Source organism: Natator depressus, chromosome 3, assembly GCF_965152275.1.
Source record: "Natator depressus isolate rNatDep1 chromosome 3, rNatDep2.hap1, whole genome shotgun sequence".
In the NCBI taxonomy this organism is placed as follows: domain Eukaryota; kingdom Metazoa; phylum Chordata; order Testudines; family Cheloniidae; genus Natator; species Natator depressus.
This window is the reverse complement of record NC_134236.1, coordinates 77,710,020-77,732,116: the sequence shown is the minus strand read 5'-3', so window position 1 is coordinate 77,732,116 and position 22,097 is coordinate 77,710,020. Positions and strand designations below refer to the sequence as shown.

At 38.2% G+C, this 22,097-nt stretch overlaps 1 protein-coding gene across 3 annotated transcripts in view; it reads left to right on the top strand.

Moving 5' to 3' along the window:
- Positions 1-22,097, top strand: part of ASCC3 (activating signal cointegrator 1 complex subunit 3) — a 513,547-nt gene that overhangs the window by 40,821 nt on the left and 450,629 nt on the right. For 2 of the 3 annotated variants that reach the window (XM_074948157.1, XM_074948156.1), the window contains exon 4: positions 1,842-2,425. In XM_074948157.1, coding sequence (XP_074804258.1) covers positions 1,842-2,425 — 584 coding nt within the window. The remainder of the gene's footprint in view (positions 1-1,841; positions 2,426-22,097) is intronic. The other variant, XM_074948158.1, reaches the window with a different exon arrangement.

The following is a 22,097-nucleotide window of genomic DNA, read 5'->3' as shown; positions in this document are numbered from 1 at the left end:
CAGATGGTGACATCACAGAACTAGTTACTGAGTCGTCTTCATCATCCCAGTTCTTGAGGTTTTTTGTCTTCATGTCCAGTGCTTTTCTGAGGAGGAAGTGAAGTTAAAAGTTGATATATTCAGATCTCAGAATTAATATGATTGAAACCTGTTGGAATTCCTAAGGATATTTTCTCAATATTTTGGTGCTGACTAGAGTAACTCAGCTTTCATTGCTTAGAGAGCAAGGAGAGATCTAGTTTATTCTTTCTAGATATAGAAAGAAGTTCAGGCTGGCCTGCTACTGTGCTTTAAACTCAACACCAATGTCTTCAGTCAGGCACAGGTGCTATCACTTATAGTTAGACTATCATCAGCATTCAGAGTTGTCTTAGAAATATTTAATCAGAACTAACTCGCACTGTGACTGACAGCATTATTTGTTCTACTGGGATACAAAGAAGTAATTGCTCTCTAGCCTATGAATGAAAAAACCTGAAGCTTTTCAAAGATGTAGAGCAGCATCATATTCTTGGTGACTTTAAGGAATATGATTTGTACTTAAGCATGAAAATTTGAGGAGGTGTTTGTGGATGGATTTTTTTGTCATTGGATTCTAGGATATCTGTGTCTAGTAATGAAACACTTTAAAAAGGATTAAAAGTAACCAGGGAGCAGCTACATTAGAAACTATGTAATTAAATTCATTGTTTGCCCTTTTGCTTCCCAAAGCGCCTGATATATTAAAGCTAATTTAGTACAAAGGATTTTTTGGGTTTCTTTGTTTTTTTGTTTTTATCCCAGAACAGCGGTAAGCAAATAAACAAAACTTAGGGGTATACAGTGTCTGTCAAAATTACATATTTCATAATTTCACTATAAATTAGTATATTTACGTATTACTTGTAAAAAGAGACAAATCAAGAACAAGGCAAATGCAATAATTATCATCAGAACCAGCAACAGTTAAGTTAAAGGTTCTCTTGGCATTTGGTTCCCAAGAAGCTCTTCTTGACTCTGATTTATAAATATAGATGGTAAAATTAATATTCTTTATGCTTTTGTTGATTTGAGCACACTGTAAATTTGTTTCTGTCCATAGAAAAATACCTGAATCCAGCATTAACTGATACAGATAAACATGATGTTGCATTAGTTCTAAAATTAGAATGTATGTATTGTACAGTATGCAGTAAATTCCTAATGGCTGAATCGAGCTAGGGTAGCAGAGAAGAGCTTTGTCTTTGTCTTGTGTTCTAAAGTAAATTAGAACATTGTCAGGTTACTTGATTTACATTCTCAACACCTTCTCCAATTTTAAGAAATGTTGGTTTGTACAAAGAATATTGACGGTGTGAAAATAGGTTTGTTTTTTTTAAGTTCATATAGGAGAGTGGTTCTCAAACTAGGGCCGCCGCTTGTTCAGGGAAAGCCCCTGGTGGGCTGGGCCGGTTAGTTTACCTGCCGCGTCCGCAGGTTCGGCCGATAGCGGCTCCCACTGGCCGCTGTTCACCGTCGCAAGCCAATGAGGGCTTTCCCTGAACAAGCGGCGGCCCTAGTTTGAGAACCACTGATATAGGGTATCAAAATGATAGACATAGAAATCCTTAATAAATAAAAGTACAACTAAAAAGAGTAAAATCTAGATGCTTTATTATTACAACACCTTTTGTAACTGTAAAACCCTGCAACAACTTACTCTTATTGTTTTATTCTTAAATTAAAGATTCATGTCACTCTAATTGCTCATATGGTACTATTTGGAGCAACAAATTGAATACATTTATGTGATAGGCAGTAAAAGAGAATTATTGTAGTTGTTAGAATTTAGGTAGTGAAGTTTCTTTTGTTTTTGTGCACAGTAGGAACTGAAAATGGACAAGAGGCAATTGAAAGTGGAGCTGTCTTTCTCTTTAAGACGTTTCACATGAAGGAATGCGTTGGTCATGAAGAAACAAAGGCAATCAAGCAGATGTTTGGGCCCTTTCCATCGTCGTCTGCTACTGCCGCCTGTAGTGCCACATGCCGGATTGCTTCTTACTTCACTGAAGAACAGTTTACTGCACTTATGCAGATTGCTGAAGAGCAAAATGGTGATAACAGAGTATTCTTTGGTAAAAATATAGTATTTTCATTTGACATGCATGACCTGGATCACTCTGAAGAACTGCCAATAAATGGTGAGGCTGCTGAACAGAAAACTATAAGCTTAGATTACAACAAATTTCTGAATAACCATTTGGAACACTTCCAGAATTGCTATGGCGATAACTCTGATCTCAAGTCCTTGGAAAAAGTGGATGATTCTTTTCTGTGGTATGAGGTTGGGAAGTTTCTAAATGAATCACTGAAAGGAACCCCTGGAGAACCAACAACAGATGATCTCTGCTGCACTTTGTATGAGATGCTTGCATCTAGTAAAAGTGGTGACGAACTTCAGAATGAGGTACAGTAGTTATATTCATAATACTGTAGTAGAATTTATTCAAAGTGACACAGATATCAAACTTTCCTTTTTTACTCATTATTTCAAGTTTTCCACATACCAAAAAAAACATGTCCACTTGGCATTAACGGGCTAGAGACAAGTTTCTTCTTGAAGGTAAAAGGCAGTGACTATTCTGGTAGCTTTCGAGACTTGGCATATTGCTAAAGCTATAGTCACAGCTGTCAAGGGACAATAGCTGAGTTGAGTGATATCAATGTTTTTGTCTTTGTGTTAATAAAAATGAAATCACAATATCTTAAATCACTATACATGAGTCTGTATAATGGTTTAAGATATTGCAGTGCACTGGGGCAGAAAGAAAGCATTGTATAAATGTTTTTTCTGTTTATATAGGGAGACAGTTTTCTTTTGGTCACTGTTGTATTGACTTCGATGGAATATATGGGCAAACGGCATTAACATAACACAATGTCCAATGTTAAACCGTATTCAGGTCTGTGATTTGGTGTACAGAGACCTCAGACTGCTTAGTACCATGGCGCAAACATCACTAAACATCCTTTTTAACTTCTATTAAAGATTAAAAAAAGAAGGAAAAAACTTAACACTTTCATTTTAAACATTTGAAATGTTTTATTTAATTCTTCCTTTCCCTTTAGCTGGAGAAAATGTTTAGAAGGAAAACCCCCTTGTCCAGTCTCTTAAATGGTACCGAATATGGCAATAACTGTCATTTTTTGGGGAAAAAAGAACCTAGTTAAGAATGGGCTGGAGCTGTTCTTGTAGCTGTTGTTAAAGTCAGATCCCATGTGGTGGCTGAGATTTTAGCTGGAGCTGGTAGCAATGTTACCTGGGCCCTCCTTTTTGGCCCAGTCTGGTCAGGACATCTCAGGATTAGGATGATGTAGGCCTGGGGTCCCAAGAGACAGTGGGGGTGTAATGGTGAAGCTTTCTTCCCTAGCCTATGTCCGTTTTTTATTTTTCCCCAACAGTCTTTCTTTAAGGACCTAAAAGAGGAGTGATGGGTGGAATAGCCCATTTGGTCATGTCCAGCAATTGGACCTAATATTCAACAAACCAATTTTGGTTCATTAATTTTTGGACCCACATTTTTTGTTTACAAAACACGATTTTAACTTTGGGTTATATTAACAGGCTTTTTTTTGTTTGGATTAATGTAGAGTTTTTGTCTGGCTTTTTTGCACCTATTCCCTTTACATTTGTTATAGGTTATTGTGACATTTTGTGAACTTGCACTTACTTTTTACAGTTGAACTTACGATTAGGGTAAATCTGTAGGCCCTGTTATATCACTCACCCTGTTTTTTTTTTTTTTTTTTTTTTATGGCGGATGCCGTACTGTTCCCCGTGGCTGACATGTCTACTTACACAGTCTTGTTAGGAAGCAACTCTTTTAGATGAGAGGTCGAATTTTTATGATCTTTAAAGATCTTGTTTAAAGTGCAGTTATACTTTCTAGCTACACTTAAAAAAAATGATTTGGTACTTTTTTAAATGTGGAAAAAATTACCTTTTTAATTATTTTTCTGCATTAGTGGTCACACTTCCTGTTGCAGACCCTCTTTTTGCTGCTGATGCAGGAGAGAGAGATCTGCTTTGAGGTGGAAGTAGGGGCAGGTAGCTCTGCAGAAAGACCCATTATAAATCTGCTACCTATTTCTGCCTTTAGAAAGTGGTCCAGGAACTGGTGGAAGCTAGTAGGATGAAGGAGTGACTCCTTCAGAAGAAGGACAGGGGACCAGGGGCGGCCCTAGACTAGCTACCAGCAACTGGCGCCCTAGGCGAACCTTGCAATTGGCGGCCCCACCCCCAAAGCTCAAGGGCAGATCTAGGCTGACACGAAATTTTCAGAATAGATTTGTACACGAGAGCTAGATGATGATGTATCAGTCAGATTTCAAATAAAAATGTTTATAATTTTTTTATTACAAATCCCAAATCATCCATTACGCTAGCCTGCTTTAACTGCCATTACCACTACATCCAATATAGAAAGAAATAAGAAAACTCTTCAGTGAACTTTAACCTGTATTTACAAAACATTCAGAATAAACATTTTGTGCTCTTAAAACATGACTTTTCTTGCTTTAAGTTTTGAAAATTCAGTCACTAGTTCTTTTAGATCCAGTTTTCCAGCTATTTCATGATCTGTTGACATTGTGGCAAGTCCAACAAGTCTCTCTTGCACCATTGTTGAACGCAGATATTTTTTATCAATTTTAACTTTAAGAAGCTACGTTTCCCACTAGCTATGGAAACTGGCAAAGTTAAAAGAATGTGTAGAGCTATAAAAATATTTGGAAAACTGTCAGAGTTCATTTTCACGAACAAACTTGAGTACTTCTTCAGGAGTGGAATGTTTCTTAAGTCGTCTTGAAAAAACCTGAAGCTCGCTACACAAATCTGTAGCATCAATGTCTTTTGAATTTTCATGAGTCAATGCTGACTCCAGTTTTATACAAAATTCTCTTATCTGTTTTGCTGTTTTCTTTTGCAAGCTGTGGATATTATATAGAAAACCAAATACTGACTCTAGCTGCTGCATTTGTTGAATTCTTTCGTCAACAGAGTGAATAGCAGTATCAACGACTGCAAAGTAGAAATTCACTTTGAACCTTTTGTTTTGGGTTCTGAATGGGTGTGTCTGTCCTTCATATGAAAAGTGATGTTTCTTTTGCTGAATGTGAACTGGCCCTGGTTCAAATTCTGTTGGAAAGCCTATTTCTTGAGCAAGCCTGAGAAAATCTACCAGTGTTCTTTCGAACCCTTCATCACTTCTGAATTCCTCCAGAATATTTTTAGTTTGCTGTGCTTTTTGAATAGCAGGATGTACGTTCAAGTTCTTTTCCTGAAGCTGCTTACTGGTGAGGTTAACCTTGAAAAGGATATTCTACCACAAAATGAGTGAAGTCACAAATTTAATCTTGGAAAGGCCATTTGCAAGAGCTTCTGCATCTGAATGCGCCATATTGCCAGATGATCCAGTAAAGGTAGTATCATCAGAAATTTCAATTCGGGCATCATAAATGTTTCCAAATTCATAGCGAAGAGGCTTCAAAGCATCAGTGTGATTCTCCCATCCTGTCTGACTAAGTGGTTTCACAGAGAATTCACATGGCGAGTCAGAATCTCCCAATGACGTGTTGAGCCTGAGAAAAACACGTTGCACCAGGTCAAAGAAACTGCTTGCCTCCAAACAGCATCTAGCAGCATCATTGACAACCAAATTCAGAGAATGCGCACTACAAGGAATGAAAAAGGCCCTAGGGTTGATTTCCATTATTCTCCTTTGCACACCATTGTCCTTCGTATTACTCTCATTATCATAGCCTTGACCACGCAAGTTTTCAACAGATAATGATGTTTCAAGCTCTTGTAGAATAGTTTGTCATAAATGCTCCAGTCGTCTCCTTCAGCGGTATGAAACCCCAAAAATGTTGCTTTATGAGCACTTCAACATTATCTTTATACTGCAGACTTTTCCATATCCACAAAATGAATGATCATCGTCATTTGTTCAACATGACTCACGTCTGGTGTACAGTCCAGTATTATTGAGCAGAGAATTTTCTTTTCTTTCCATCCTTAAGGAAGGGAAATTCATGAACTTGTTTGGGTCCATGTTCCACGAGAATTTGCCGCACACTGTCATCACATCTGGGCCATAAAGCTGGGTCCCCATACTGTAACTTGTTTGTAACTTCCTCATCTTTTCTTCCTTCTACTTCATTTACTTCAAGGTGAATAAATTTTCTCCACTTCCATATCAGTCTGATTCTGTGAGCTGCCTTCATCTAGAAGGAAGCTTCCATCATCTTGAGTTTCCAAACTGCTTTTCTGTGGATGTGAGCTACCCTCATCTCCAAGTAATATACCTTCATCTTGATGTTCCAAACTGCTTCCATGTGGATGTAAGCTAACCTCCTCTCCAAGTAAAATTCCTTCATCTGAATGCTGTGAACTGCTTCCATCTTTATTTGGATTAAAGAGGAGATATTTCAGGAAGGATCCCTGCTGTTTTGCTTGGTCCTTTTCCTTCTCAGCCTTTCATTTACGATACTCAGCTGCTGATCAACAGCAGACTTCTTTCATAGAATCATAGAATATCAGGGTTGGAAGGGAACTCAGGAGGTCATCTGCTCAAAGCAGGACCAATCCCCCAATTTTTGCCCTAGATCCCGAAATGGCCTCCTCAAGGATTGAAATCACAACCCTTGGTTTAGCAGGCCAATGCTCAAACCACTGAGCGATCCCTCCCGCCCAGTTAATACTCTTTGAATGTGAGTAGTGGCTACTAACCTGGAAGAGGAAGGAGTGGGACGGGGACTAATAATGTGTCAGAAGAAAGATGAGTAGAGATGGAGAGTGGAAATGTGTCCTGTAATAGGACAGCGTTGGGTTGGGGAGACCTGGACCTGAGGAGGAGTCTGCTGAGCAAGAGAGAGCAGACACATTCAACTGGTGAAGGTGGCTTACCCATCAGAGAACACTGGTGTGGAGTACGGAGTGAATTTTGAAAAGAAAACTACCACCTCTTTCTTCCCTTTTCCAGCATAATTCTTCAGTACTTGGTTCAACTGAACCTTTTAACTTTCTTTTAGAAAATCGACATTTCAAACTACTTAAAGATCCCTCTGTAGCTTTTCTGAAAGGGAGTAGAAACACTGAAGTGGTGCCTCAGAGTGTTACTTAATTTATCCATGTTTAATGCTGAAGATATTTAAGTAACGGGTTTAAAAATTCCCTTAAAACTAGCTACAGTGAAAGGGGATTGAGAAGAAGAACCACCTTCCATAATAAGTCTTAATGATAATAAAGAAGTCTTGTAAATCAAGTATACAAACCAAAAGCATGCTGCTGATCTGTATGAAAATGCCATCCTCTAACTTTTTTTGCAGGAAAAAATGTTAAATTTCTTTTTCAGGAAATGTTCTTTGTCATTGTGGTTAAACTTGAATTTTGATTAGATAAGAAAAAAGACTGCTTCCCCCCCGCCCCTGCTTCCTTCATGAAGGTTGTTGAGTAGGGAAGAGTATCTTTCTTTAGAGTAGCATTTTGGGACTGTCGTCGGGGGAAAAAATATGGCATTTCCTTTCATGGATTGCAAGCAATAATCTCAAGGAAGCTTTTAAAATGTTTAATCACCTGTCTTAATATATTTCTTAACTATTTTTAACTTCTCTCCTTGTTCTGTTCATTTCCTCCCCATTCACTCCCAAAAAACCCTTCCCTGCTTAATACAAATATTAGGTGGTTGGCATGTCACCTTTCATCACAACAGTCCCATTAATTCATTGCCCATTTTGTTGTGTTTATGTGGGGCCATTGAGACAGTTTGTAATTCAGCAGATTTTGCAAAAAGCTGGCTTACTTGGTTATATCCTCCATTAGGGCAATAATGCTTTGAAATTTATTGCTAGTTTTGGGTTGTGCTTTCATGCAGTTTTTTCATTGTAGTTGGTTGTGTTTTGATGTTTGTTTGCTACTGGCATAATCTAGTGTCTTCATGCAAATGAATCTCTGTAACTTAAAATAGTCCTTTTCTAGAACTAAGTGTGCAATAGACTTGTAACTAGCATTATTAAGATGGTGTGACAAGTGGCTGTTTCCATGTGCATGCTCTGAGGATCTTGCATTGAGTGGGTTGATATTTGTCGTCTGAAGTCGCTGTGCTTTGTAAAATTCTCTCATTTATACACTGGGAAATAAGGAGTATTTGTATGAATAGTCTGGAATCCCCCACCTAAGAACAGGTTAGACAAACATCTGTCAGGGATGGTCTAAGTATACTTAATCCTGCCTCATCGCACGGGGCTGGACAAGGTGGCCTTCTGAGGTCCCTTCCAGCCCTACGTTTCTATAATTCTGTGAAATAAAATGGTGCTACTTTCTGGCTAGACTCTAATATGTCCTGTTTTCGGTGTAGTCCCTTAACAGTCACTTACAAATATATCAAATGAAAGGCATGTTTACATATCAGTTTCAACCCATAACAAGGTTTCTCTCAGCTCATAACTGTAAGAAATCTGCTTTCATTAGGTATTGCCTCCCTCTTATTCTTTGAATACATGCAGCAGTTATTTTCCACTATGAACAAATGTAGTCAAATTAGATTATATACATTACATTGCAGATAAATGATTTTAACATATTTCAGATTGTTGATAAGTTTGATAATGACATAACTGGTAGTGACATGTAAGAAGCCAATTACCTGTATATGAGAATAGAGAGCCATTGTTATTGACATGGTACATTCGGAGTTTAGCCATGATAGCTGTGTCAATGATTTTTCTCAAGATTTAGTATATGGCATATTATTCTTAATATCCCATTCACACACACAGCAGCCACCATAATGGCTCTTTCAAAACAATTAATAAAATAATAGGAGTGTTTTAGGAAACCTAACTTTCTTAGGATAACTGGAGAATGCTTTGCTCCAGTTAGATTTTAAAACAGAAATCTTGCAAAATTACTGCATCCGCTCGTGACTTACTGAATGTTATTCCCTCAGAGATTCTTTCTCCAATTAATACTTAGAAGTTATAAGTAAAATACTGATGCTTTTGAGTTTTTTTTTTTTTTTTGTAAATAGTCACTTCTATTGTAACACCATTAACTCGGGGACCATTACAAAATAATCTTAAAATAAAAAGACAACCATTACACTTCCTGCAATTGCTTACATGTTAGAGGTACACAGAGAAATTAAAGTGGACCCTGAAATTGAGGAGAAAAATGCGAAGAAGCAGCTTATATGAAAGTTCATTGTAAACGTTTATTGAATTCTGTTTTCTACGTTATAGCATGAAAAAGGAAAAGTCTGAACAACTAAAACTAAGAAGCTGGAGTGTCATTCAGTATGACAGCAGACTATTCAGCATGTCACATGTAATATCTAGACAAAATGTTAAACGTTGTATAAAATATGAGTAGAAGGGAATTCAGTGAATATATGAAAATATCTATAATACAAAAGTATATTATCGCCACTTATTCACAATGTATGATGTTCGTTTGTATCTAGATAAACACATGAAATTCTTAGTTTTGCCAGTCTACTAATTTTTGATTGTATGTGTGTGTATAAAAATAGGTAGATACATATTTACAAGCACATAGACTTAGAATCCAAAAACTATATTTATCTAATTTGCAACAGGGGTATCTGTCATGAATAGACTGGGCAAGTTTTTCAATGTTATACAATGGAAAAGATAAATACGAAAAAAATGAAATGTCAGAAGAATGAAAGACTTATAAGAGAAACTTATCCTGATGTTGCATATCATTAATCAGTAGATAAACAATCCCAAGGTACCTTGGTATATTGCCTTTGAAGTTTATGGTTTTCTAACAAGATCAAAAGAAGGTTAGAAGATATACACCAGACGTGTTTTTGTTCTGTTTTTTAAAAATAACTTTTCAAGACTGCACTACTTTGTTTGCTACAGAAGACTGAGGACTGATTTATGAGCTATTTGCTCTTAGCAAATGCTTTTTAAAGTAACTTGTGTTTTTTCCTTTCCCTTTAACACTAATATTAAGTGTATTTTCTCAAAGACTCCAGAAAACTTCCATGGAGCAAGTTTACCTGGGTCTGGTGTAGGGGGAAATGTGAGCTCCTCTTTGTTTTACTACTTCCCCCCACCTGAGCTTCACCCCAGCCTACATTACCATTGTTCCCCATTCTTCCACACATAAAGTGTGTTTCTTTTGGTCCCTGCCTGTCAACAAGGCTCTGGACAGTGTTTATTTAGAAAAACACAAACAAACAAACAAAACTCAGTACTCTGATAAACAGACCCAGCAGTTACCCCAGTTCAAATGAAATAAACCACTGACAAAACATTTATAACCAAAATTAATCAATATTCCCCATTCAATCCCCAATAAACTTCCACAAAACCTCTCCCCATCCCTAGGGAAGCCTTGTAGTATGTTCAAACTTGGACAACTGTGGGCCTGAGGAGGAACTGAATTTCAAAAGCCCATGGTCCTGATGAAGAATGGCCGCCTCCCTTTCTATCTCCCCCCGCCCCCCCCCCCCCCCAATCTTATACTGACTGGAGCTTCAGGTAAGATGCTTCTGCTGACAGTTTACACTGAGGTGTGTCACAGGGAGAGGCAGGTAGGTCCCAAGTCAGTTAGGGCTTTTGAGGTCAAAACTGCTGTCTCAAAATCAAAATGGAAACCACCAGGCAGCCAGTGTCTCTTGTAGAGCAGGTTTAGAATGGACCTATCATTCATTAACTTCAATGTGAAGGTTAAGTATGCTCACAAAAAGAAACACAGCTTAAGAAGCAGGCTGCAGAATTCAGCACCAGCTGCACTTTCTGAATAGCTTTAAGTATTAATTATAGGAGCTACTGGTTGCAGCTTGGTAGTTAAAGTTGTATTCTCAAATAGGCATAAAAAGGGGTCTAAATTACCATTTTTCTCTTCCTGTAGTTGGTCTTCGTGTATGAAATTTCAAATAGTATTAGTTTTAATATCTTTTGAATTTTCTGTGTAGCAACTGGCTTCCTGACAGCCCTCTTTCCACATAGCATTCAGACACAACTCACATGTGGTTGAAAATCTGATTGAAGTCTGATTTTTTTTTTTTATTATTCCTAAAAAAAGCTTACGATTTTTAAGTCAGTTTGATTTTTGAATGCTTCAATTTGGCAGTAGTGCTTCTGTTGGCTTCCTGTATTTCTCTTACCACAATCCCGATTTCTTTCTTTTCTTTGTATCCTAGCCCCCAAACTCTACAGAGGTAGGTGCAGAGGGAAACTGATGAGCAGAAACTCTAGACAAGTGGAATTCCAGGCTCCATTATTGAGCTGGGTCTGACAAACATCATACGGTTAATCACAGGGGAAGCTCTGAGTCTGCTGTCAGCCATTCTGAGAATGGGGGAACAGAACAGAAGTGAAGCGGAGATTGTGCGGCTTTTCATGTTGGTGCAATATCTCATGCTTTTAAAAATTAAAAAAAAAATTAAATCACCCTAGGAAACCTAATATACAAAAAAAAACAAAACTTTGGGGTGAAGCAGACAAGCCTGTTAAGAATCCAGTATGCCTGACACACAAGCAAGAAAACAAAAAGTTAAGCTACCTAGCAATACATCTGTCTCTCATTTGGCCCACACCCCTTACCACTGGTTGGAGGTCGCAAGAGATGACTGCGGAAGCATGATATTAGTGTGATAATCTAATGTATTGGTCCAAAGGTTCATCCAATGTCCTGCTGATATAAGGAGGCTGGGGAAGAGGGGGCACCTGGGGAGTGGGTTCCTGGCCCTGGGAGAGCGGAGGAGGAGACCAGGTGAGGATTGCAGGGGCCAGATGGGGAATGGCCCCTGATCAAAATTAATCCCTTTTCGCTCTGTTAGAGTATGTTTCTCGTAACTAGGCTAGTTTCAGTGGGGCAGTGTAGCTCCTATTTAACATTTTGACAATGGAAAACCATTATAAAGCTGGTCTAATCAGGCAGTTAAATTGGGTTTATGGAGTGCCCCAAAATAGCTGGAGCGTACCAGAGACTCTTGCCCCATGTGCGGTAGGATCTAATCCTATCTGAATAGTGTGTAGCTTAAAGGTAATTAAATATTACAGATCTTGGTGCAGGATGGCATTTTATCTAGTCAGGTAACATTTCTATTATATGGAAGCAGACATACCATAAGTGCCTGACTTAAATAGTAATGTAAAATGGACTAAATATCATGATCTTTGAAAACTGCTGAGGATGTAATTGTTTTAATAGTTTAATTGCATGGCAGCATGTATCCTTGTATTTGGTTTCTGTGATATATTTGTGACTGTCAGTACTTGTTTGCATTTGGTATTCAGCCACATGATTGGTGAATCCAAAGCAAATACTGTTTGTGATCAGTTGCAAGCTTTTCCATGAGCGAATTGTGGGTTGAGATATAAAGATTTATGGTTTGATTTCCCAGTGACAGTACTCCCCTTTTATGGCACTAACTCATTTAATTCAGTTATAGTAGAGCAGTGATTTTCAACCTTTTCTCATTTGCAGATCCCTAAAAAACTTCAAATGTATGTGCAGACCCCTTTGGAAATCTTAGACACAGTCTGCAGAGGGGTTCCCAGGGGTCCGTGGACCGCAGGTTGAAAACCATTGTTCTGTGGTAATGACAACCTTTCGCGGACCTCTTAAATGTAGTCTGCGGACCCCAGGTTGAAACTGGTGACTCCATCCATTAGGCTTTTTGACTTATTACATGGGTGCTTTGGATGTGTGTTGCTATTTAGTTTAAAGTTTGGAATATAAATGCTGAGTTACTTGTTTAAAAATATCAAAACAATTGAATGGACCTGCTAAGCACAAGAAACAAAAGGAGACTAGTGAGCAAATTGTGACGTTTCCAAAAAATAATTTTTTTCTTAAGACTCTCACTACATCAGATACACCCACAATCTCTTCAGCAACCACTGACAAAATCTCAGAGAATTGGCAGTGTATGTTGAAAATGTTTCAATCCTGGTAGCCCGAAAATATTCAAGCAAGATAATGTTCAAAGAGCAGACTCTGTTCAGAATGGAAATATGAATACCTTTGCAAGAACCAGTAATACCTTACTGACTGATTCCAGTGACGTTCAAACTGAGTTGCTTAGAGAAAATCCCAGTGAAAAGTAAAAATTTAATGTTGAAATTTTAAGTTCAGAACAGAAACAAAACACGGCCCTGGTCAAAGTGAGGGACTAGTCCCACAGTACTTGAAGACAAATCAATGCTCTTCGGCATCTTATTATGAAACAGTGTTGAAAGTCGGACTCAAATTTAAACTAACCTGATTGTGCTGTGGAGAAAAGTTACTGCCAACCCTTCTGGCTTTTTGGGGATTGGGAAAAAAATTCAGATGACATGGCATGTATAAGTGGAAAGAGAGACTGGCAGTATTTTTCTCAAAATATAGCAATACACGAAACAGCTGATTCATTTTGGAGCTTGCTTAATATGTGATCAGTGGCATTTGCATAGTATCATTAAAAATCTCAAATTGAAAATAAGGAAAAGAGTACAGTTACTACAGACAGGTCCTCAATTGTGGTGTTAACAGCATATTCACTTGGGCTATATCTGATCTTGCATTTTGAGGTCATAGAGATTATTGGTGAAGGAAACAGTGGTAATTTTTTTTTCTATTGAACTATTGGCCAAATATAATCCTATTCTTGAACTCATAGGGAAGCCAAAAGACTCGACAACCCAGTCCAGTAATTGAAAATGATGTCATACAGCTGCTTTCAGGACACATTACAGAAAGTATTGTTAATGACCTTAAGAACACACTTTGTGGCTTTGTCATAATGGACATGGTCCAGAACTTATCCAAAGTTGACCAGCTAAGTTTTTTGGTAGGTTACCATAGAAAAAGATGAAAAGGCAATCCTGCCAAAAATAAATATTAATTAGTTTTTTAGGATTTCATGAAGTAAGTGGTCAATCAGGTGCTAATCTTGAAAGCTATAAAAAGCATATCGAAGACAAAGATCTAGAACCATTGAAAGGATGAGGATAGTTGAAAGTAAATTTCCAGTTTACTGATTCTCCCTCCAACCCCCCTCGTTTTAAGTTATATACAAAATCAATCTAGGGAAGTGAGACAAGTATGAGGAAGTTTAGATTAAAAAAATGAAAACAACTTGAAAAAAGGTTCAGTAATCTTCACTTTCCTTCACTTAGTGCAAGAAAACTTGCCTTGTCTCAATATCTTGAGACCAACATCTCTACAACAACACTGCATACAAATTAAATGTCCCTCTGATTCACACAAAATCAAAATCAGCATATGTTCTTTAAGATCAGGAAACTTTTCAGTTAGTAAGGTCACACAGTAAAGAAAATGTAGAGTTGGGTTTTAAATACACTAAAGTACCTAGATTTAACCTTACTTAAAACACATCTAATTAATTATAGTATGCAGAAAATAAATAGTCCTCACATTTCAAATCATCTTAATTAAGTTGTAAAGTGATCTTGGCTTCAGTTTTGTAAATTGGTCCACTAAAGTAAGTATGTGTAAATAATGGGCGTTCATTATTCAGAGAAGTCATTCATTTAGTTTGCTGCAATAAACAGGAATCTGGCGTGGACACTTCTTTTTTTTTTTTAAGAGAAAATAAGTGCAGTCTTAATCTACATGGCCAAATTGTTAATGCTATTTAAGAATGTAATTTTATAAGTGTGAATATTCAAAATTAATCTGTCTGGCAAGCAAAATTAAGGCTAATGTGAGAAGTGCTGTCTGAGTGACACTCTAGTTTATGAAATTACAATAAAATACTATTCCCTGAGAGATGGTTTTAGAATTTATATTTGCAAGTCAATGGTTAAAACCAATTTTAATATTTTGAACACTCTGTACACTTCATGCGCATCTTGTCTGTTTCATATAAAGCAGCACAAATGCAAATTTATTGCATAAAGCAGCATTTTTCCTTCAAAATACAATGGGAGAAAGTATATGTAGATTTTTACTAATTTCTTGTCATTACTGTAATCTGCAGACTCTCTTCTCACCCTAACATGTAGCTTTTCTGCCAATTAAACTATTTGATTCATGTAGTAGCCACAATATTAGTGTGTGGTAGAGTGACCACTCTTGAATGGTCTGTAATGATGTGGCACCCATCTCCCATGAGCACCCGCTTCTGGCCAGGTGTGTCTACAGTCTTTAAACACACTTGGCCCTGGTATCGAGCTGTACCTCCAGAGCTTTCTCCCTGGAGGCAGTGGTTTTTTCCCCCTCTGCCCTTATGGCCCGAGCTCTCCAGCTGGACCACTGAGTAGTTCAGATCCCCTTCTGCAGAGTTTATTGCTGTCCAGTTGTAAGCCACTTCTCCAGTGGCCTATACGGGGGGTTGGGGAACCTGGGCCCGCCCACTACTCTGGGTCCCAACCCAGAGACCCTAAGAATAGCAGCCATGTGCTGCTGTATCCCTTTAATGAAACTGTCTTCAATTCCCTGTGCTACTTCCCCATGGCCTTCACAGATGCTTCACCTTTAGCTCAGGGCTCTTCTATGGTTAGGCCCAGCAGCCAGTCAGGAGCTCTTTTTCACTCCCCATGTCCCTGCCCACACTGAGCTGTCCGTGGTGCTGCAGGTTCCTTTGGCCAGCCAGGAGTACCACCTGCGCTCCTCAGGCAGTTTCTTCCTGAAGCCAGTCTTTGACTATGGGGTTTCATTTTATATGGCTCTCCTAGGCTCTGATTGGCTAGACCTTTGAAGCCTTTCTAGGCTTCTTGGAGGACTTAGCGTCACAGCTCCTTTCTTGGGACAGGTGTGGGTCTCTGGGCCTAGTCCATCCTATCACATGGTCCCTTACGATATAAGCTATATGTTCCATCTTGCATTTTTCTGTGAAGCTGCAAGTGCTTTTCCCAGACTTGAAGAAGAGCTCTGTGTGGTCGAAAGCTTATCTCTCTCACCAACAGAAGTTGGTCCAATAAAATATATTACCTCACCCACCTTGTCTCTCTAATGCCCTGGGACGGACATGGCTATAACTACACTGCATGCAACTGTGTGGATTCACAGGTAATATATTTAATTATCCTGCCCTTGCATTTAGGGTCTGATTTTTAGAAGTTGATGAGCACTTCCTGAGAAGTTTTAAGTGTTCTTAATTCTCACTGATTTAAGTGTTCAGTTTAGCACTTAGTTGGCCTTAACTAAGGATTATCATGGACAGTCTGAATGTTCCATTTGTGTTAAGTCTCTCCTGTGCCATTGCATTATAATATATAAAGCCCTCCTGGGCCATAGTATTACAGTGTTTGTCACCAAAGAATAGCTATAGCTATTAATATTTTCAACACTAGTACATTCATGGAACGTTCTTTTTCAAATGACATTTGTCATGCTTTCTCTATCCAAGGGTGGATTTTTTTGTAAGAGCTTGAGCAAAATCCTTCTAGCTGCTTTTGAATTAGGCAAAGACAAGGGGTAAAAACATTTTCCCTATGTTTTAATATATATTTTTTAAAAATCTAGCCATACTTTTTCTGATAAGGTTACTTTAGGAAGACTGATGCCTTAAATTCAGTACAGTTTTTTGTCAAAATTACTATTAAAGAAGTGGCTCAAACTATTTAAAATGTACTATAATTATTATTCTGTCTGTAATTTCACTTAGGTCTTTCTTGTTTTTTGGAGGTTTGATTTAGGTTACCTGTTTTCTTTAAAAATTCATTCTTAGTGCACTTTTTTCTTTGTGCTGCTGGTATGGAAGCCTAATATGTTTTTAATTTTCCATATGAATGATATTGAACATCCTTAGTTCTCAAGTTCCCTGTAAGTTTTATATCTGAATCAGACTCTCTCTCCCTCCAAATAGGCTGACACACATTTCTGTTCGATAGCTCTCAGGGCCATGAAGTTCTTCTTTTAAAGAGGCAGAGTTGAATTCCTGATGATCATCTATTGTATTAATATTTTACAGATCCAAGTAATGGGAAGAAACCGCATTTAAACTGTGTGTGTTATCTAAGTGGTCAGGTTGTGTATCTCTGAAGTATGTAATGTTCAGGGTCTGTCATTTCACAAAGGGATCCAGGTCTGTTCCATGAAGGGAACACATTCTGAACAGAATAGATCTTCAAAGCTACTTTGTTTTTCCCTGTTTGCTGCTCTGCTGGGCTTTATGAAGCAGACTTTTATACTTGCGATGCTTCTTGTTACTTCTAGTCTGTCTTCTTGAATGTCATGTCCCATAATTTATAGAGAAATCTCATCTAACTGAAGATTGATTTTGTGCATACAGACAAAATTCTTTCCTGTTAAATAGTATTTACATACAGGACAAAGTCAGTGAAATACTTTGCCCTCACTGTTGTGTTTTTAACAATAGTTAAAAGATGAAAACTCTGTTTCTGATATCCTGATTCTGAATTTTGTATCTATTTAGGGAAGTCTTTGCTAGAGTTTGTACTTGATGGATAAGATACACTTTGAAGTTAGGTGAGATTCCTTTTAGTTTTCTAACTAGGTGTGTCTCAGCTTCTAGCTTGTAAATCTGTTTGGGTACTCCAAATGCTGTTTGTCTCTTTGAGACTTTTTCATAATATGGACCTTAGAGAGAGTCTGTCTTGCAGATTATCTCTCCTTCCATTGATGAATGTGAGGAAAAGCAGACTGTGCATTTGTGACTGAGTGACATCTGTGTGGCAACAGTAGCAACTGCTAATGTGGCAAATTTAATGTTGGGAAAATATTTAATGTCTTTTCTGATGTCTTCTCATGTGATTTAGCAGAACGAAACAAGAAAGAATATAGAACCGTACGATCAACTAGCTTTCCGCAGATCACAAGTGATTACAGACCATGCTTTGGAGCTACTGTTCTATAAGATTAGTACAGGGGGAGCTAACCTGAACTTTGAGAAGAACATGGGTGGTGCTAAGAATAAATAAAAATCTGCAATATAATTGGTGTGTCATGCTGACTGCAGTGTGACTTAAGCAAAGGCTCACCTAAGTTATAGGCTGGCCTTTTCCATAGGAGAAATGCCATGTGCAGAAATGAGTGGTGGTGTTTTTCTTTTACTCTAGATAAAACATCATATAAGACACGAGCACTTCACTGCTCTGTGGGATATTTAGTTTGAATTTTGAAGATATTGAGGATTTAAGAATATGGTATTTTGTAATGTTTTGTTTTAGATAGCTTTTATTAGTGCAATCTGTTCCACTGGTACTGGATGCTGGCAGTAATATAATGGACAAAATAAGTTTCCCAAACCAGAGTTGTGGAAAATAGCATGTGCTGTCATTTACACTAGCTAGAAAATCAGTTTTACTTATCACTAACCAGATGCGTCAGAGTCCCTCACACCTTCATCCTGTAAGCTGGCATGCTGCTCTCTAGCTGAATCCAGGGCTTAGTTTCTCAATATAAGCTGCTGCTCTTTCCATAGTGGAATCCACATCCAAGATGCTTAGATGCTTTCCAGCTGCTGCTTTTTTCCCCTGTTTGAAACAGAACCAAAGGTGCTCTCAGAGGTCCATGTTCACAGCTGCTTTCCTCCTTGTCCTGCATAAAGCTGCTCATCCATTCTAATCAATCAAGCCATTAAGTGAAAGAAATGTCAGGTTAAAATTGGCCCCAAAATTAGACTTTATAAGTCCTAGATTTTTATCATAGTGTTATAGAAATGTAGAACTGGAAGGGACCTTGATAGGTCATCTTGTCCAGTCATCTGCGCTCAACGCAGATCTAAGTAATAACTAGATTATTCCTGACAAGTGTTTGTCAGACCTTCACTTAAAAACATCAAATGACGGAGATTCCATAACCTCCCTAGGCAACTTATTCCAGGGCTTAACTACCCTGACAGTTAGAAAGTTTTTCCTGATGTCCAACCTAAACCTCCCCTGCCGTAGTTTAAGCCCACTGCTTTTTATCCTATCCTCAGAGGTTAATGAGAACAATTTACTTCCCTCCTTCTTGTAGCAACTTTTTAGGTACTTGACTTTAATAATTTTTGCTGCTCTCCTCTGCACTTTCTCCAATTTGTCCACATCTTTCCTGAAATGTGGCACCCAGAACTGGACACAATACTGCAGTTGAGGCCTTACCAGCAGAGTAGAGCGGAAGATTTACTTCTCGTGTCTTGTGTACAGCACTCCAGCGAGTACATCCCAGAATGTTTGCTTTTTTCCAACAGTGTTATACTGTTCATTCATATTTAGCTTGTGATCCCCTATGATCCATAGATTCCTTTTTGCAGTACTCCTTCCTAGGCAGTCCTTCCCCATTTTGTGTGTGTGCAACTGATTGTTCCTTCCTGAGTGGAGTGTTTTGTATTTATTCTTAATGAATTTCATCCTATTTACTTCAGACCATTTCTCCAGTTTGTCCAGATCATTTTGAATTTTAATTCTATCCTCCAAAGCACTTGCAACCCCTCCCTGCTTGATATTGTTTGCAAACTTTGTAAGTGTACTCTCTATGCCATTATCTAAGTAATTCATGAAGATATTGAACAGAACAAGACTCAGAACCGATTCCTGAAGAACCCCACTCAATGTACCCTTCCAGCTTGACTGTGAACCACTGATGATTACACTCTGGGAATGGTTTTCCAACCACTTATGCACCTGCCTTATGTAACTCCATCTAGTTTGTATTTCCCTAATTTGTTTATGAGGTCATACATTATCAAAAGCCTTAGTAAAGTCAAGATATACCACATCTACTGCTTCCTCTTTCCACAAGGCTTGTTATCCTGTCAAAGAAAGCAGTTCAGTTGGTTTGACACTATTTGTTCTTGACAAATCCATGCTGACTGTTACTTATCACCTTATTATCTTCTAGGTCTTTGCAAATGGATTATTTGCTCCATTAGGTTTCCGGGTACTGAAATTAAGCTGACTGGTCTGTAAATCTCCAGGTTGTTGTTATCCCCCGTTTTATAGATTGGTACTGTATTTGCCCTTTTCCAGTGCTCTGGAATCTCTCCGGTCTTCCATGGGTTTTCGAAGATAATTGCTAATGGTTCAGATATCTCCCCAGTTAGCTTCCTGAGTATTCAAGGATATATTTCATCAGGCCCTGGCAACTTGAAGACATATAACTTGTCTAAGTAATTTTTAACTTGCTCTTTCCCTATTTTAGCTTCAGATACTACTTCATTTTCACTGATGGTCGCTATGTTAGACATCCAATCATTACTAACCTTTCTGGTGTCAACTGAAACAAAGTCATTTAGCACATCTTCCATTTCCACATTTTCTGTTGTTGTTTCCTCCCTCATTGAGTAATGGGCCTACCCTGTCCTTGGTCTTCCTCTTGCTTCTAATATATTTGTAGAATGTATTCTTGTTACTCTTTATAACTCTAGCTAGTTTGATCTCACTTTGTGCCTTGACTTTTTTCTAATTTTGTACCTATATTCTTGTGGTGTTTTATATTCATCCTTTGTCATTCAATTTAGTTTCCATTTTTGTTGTAGGACTCTTTTTTTTGTGTTTCCGATCACTGAAGGTCTCCTGGTTAAACCAGTTTGTCTAACCTGTTCTTAAAAACTTTCAGTGAGAGAGATTCCACAGCCTCCCTAGGTAATTTGTAACAGTGTTTAATTACCTTTGCAGTTAGAAATCTTTTCCTAATGTCTAAGCTAAATCTCCCTTGCTGCGTTTTAAGCTCACTACTTCTTGTCCTGTCTTCAGCGGTTAAGGACAACAATTCGTTACGTACTTGATGACCGATACCACGTTTTGCAGAATTTGAGGCCAATAAACACTGTTTCCATAATCTTTTAAAAAAGTTTATAGACAAGTTTAAGAAATAAAACCACCTGAAACTTTAAAGCATAATGTTAATGCATGAGAATTAGCGAATTGACTAGAAAACATAAACCGTAGTAAAACTGACTAGTCTTATTGTCCAGAGAAAGACAAATTCAAAAAAGTAATCTGAATACAAAGCAAAAACTAAGCACAATAGGTAAAGACGACTTGGGTGAAATCCTGGCCCCGTTGATATCAATGGGAGTTTTGCCAGTGATTTCAGTAGGGCCTGTTTTTTTTCATTCCTTTATGTATAAAATAAAATGAGTAAATTGACAGTGGCCATGTAACTTGTTCAGCAAATAAGGATTAGCTATCCAGTTGGATGAACTCAAACTCTGAAGATCCAGCCAAATAACTAACACTAATACAAGATCAATGTGCAAGGTGATTCTTATTATAAAATAGTTTTTAAAGAAAGTTACACTATTCTTATATTTTTATGAAATCTCACCCATGGGAATACCTATATACCCACCTGGATCAGAAGTCTCACTAGCTAATCAGCCTTTATTTAATCCAGCCAAATTTACAGTGTTAATAAGGTAGTCTTTAAATAGCTGATGAAAACAGCTCTAGTAACTGATGCATTAAATATTTAACAGACAAATTAAATGTTAGTGTTCACTAGTGCAGGGGAATCATGTTTTGGCTATTTTCCTCACTTTGTTTTTAAGGTGGAAAACTGAGTTAGGTTGCGTTCTGGTTGTTCCTTGGTAAAAACTATGAATACCTAGGTGGTGTCGGAGAGAAGGCTTTGGATTCTTTGACCATGGGATGGTGTTCCATGAAGGAGGAGTGCTGGGCAGAGACGGGCTCCATCTTACGAAGAGAGGGAAGAGCATCTTTGCCAGCAGGCTGGCTAACCTAGTGAGGAGGGCTTTAAACTAGGTTCACCGGGGGAAGGAGACCAAAGCCCTGAGGTAAGTGGGAAAGCGGGATACCGGGAGGAAGCACAGGCAGGAATGTCTGTGAGGGGAGGGCTCCTGCCTCATACTGGGAATGAGGGGCGATCAACAGGTTATCTCAAGTGCTTATATACAAATGCACAAAGCCTTGGAAACAAGCAGGGAGAACTGGAGGTCCTGGTGATGTCAAGGAACTATGACATGATTGGAATAACAGAGACTTGGTGGGATAACTCACATGACTGGAGTACAGTCATGGATGGTTATAAACTGTTCAGGAAGGACAGGCAGGGCAGAAAAGGTGGGGGAGTAGCACTGTATGTAAGGGAGCAGTATGACTGCTCAGAGCTCCGGTACGAAACTGTGGAAAAACCTGAGTGTCTCTGGATTAAGTTTAGAAGTGTGTGCAACAAGAGTGATGTAGTG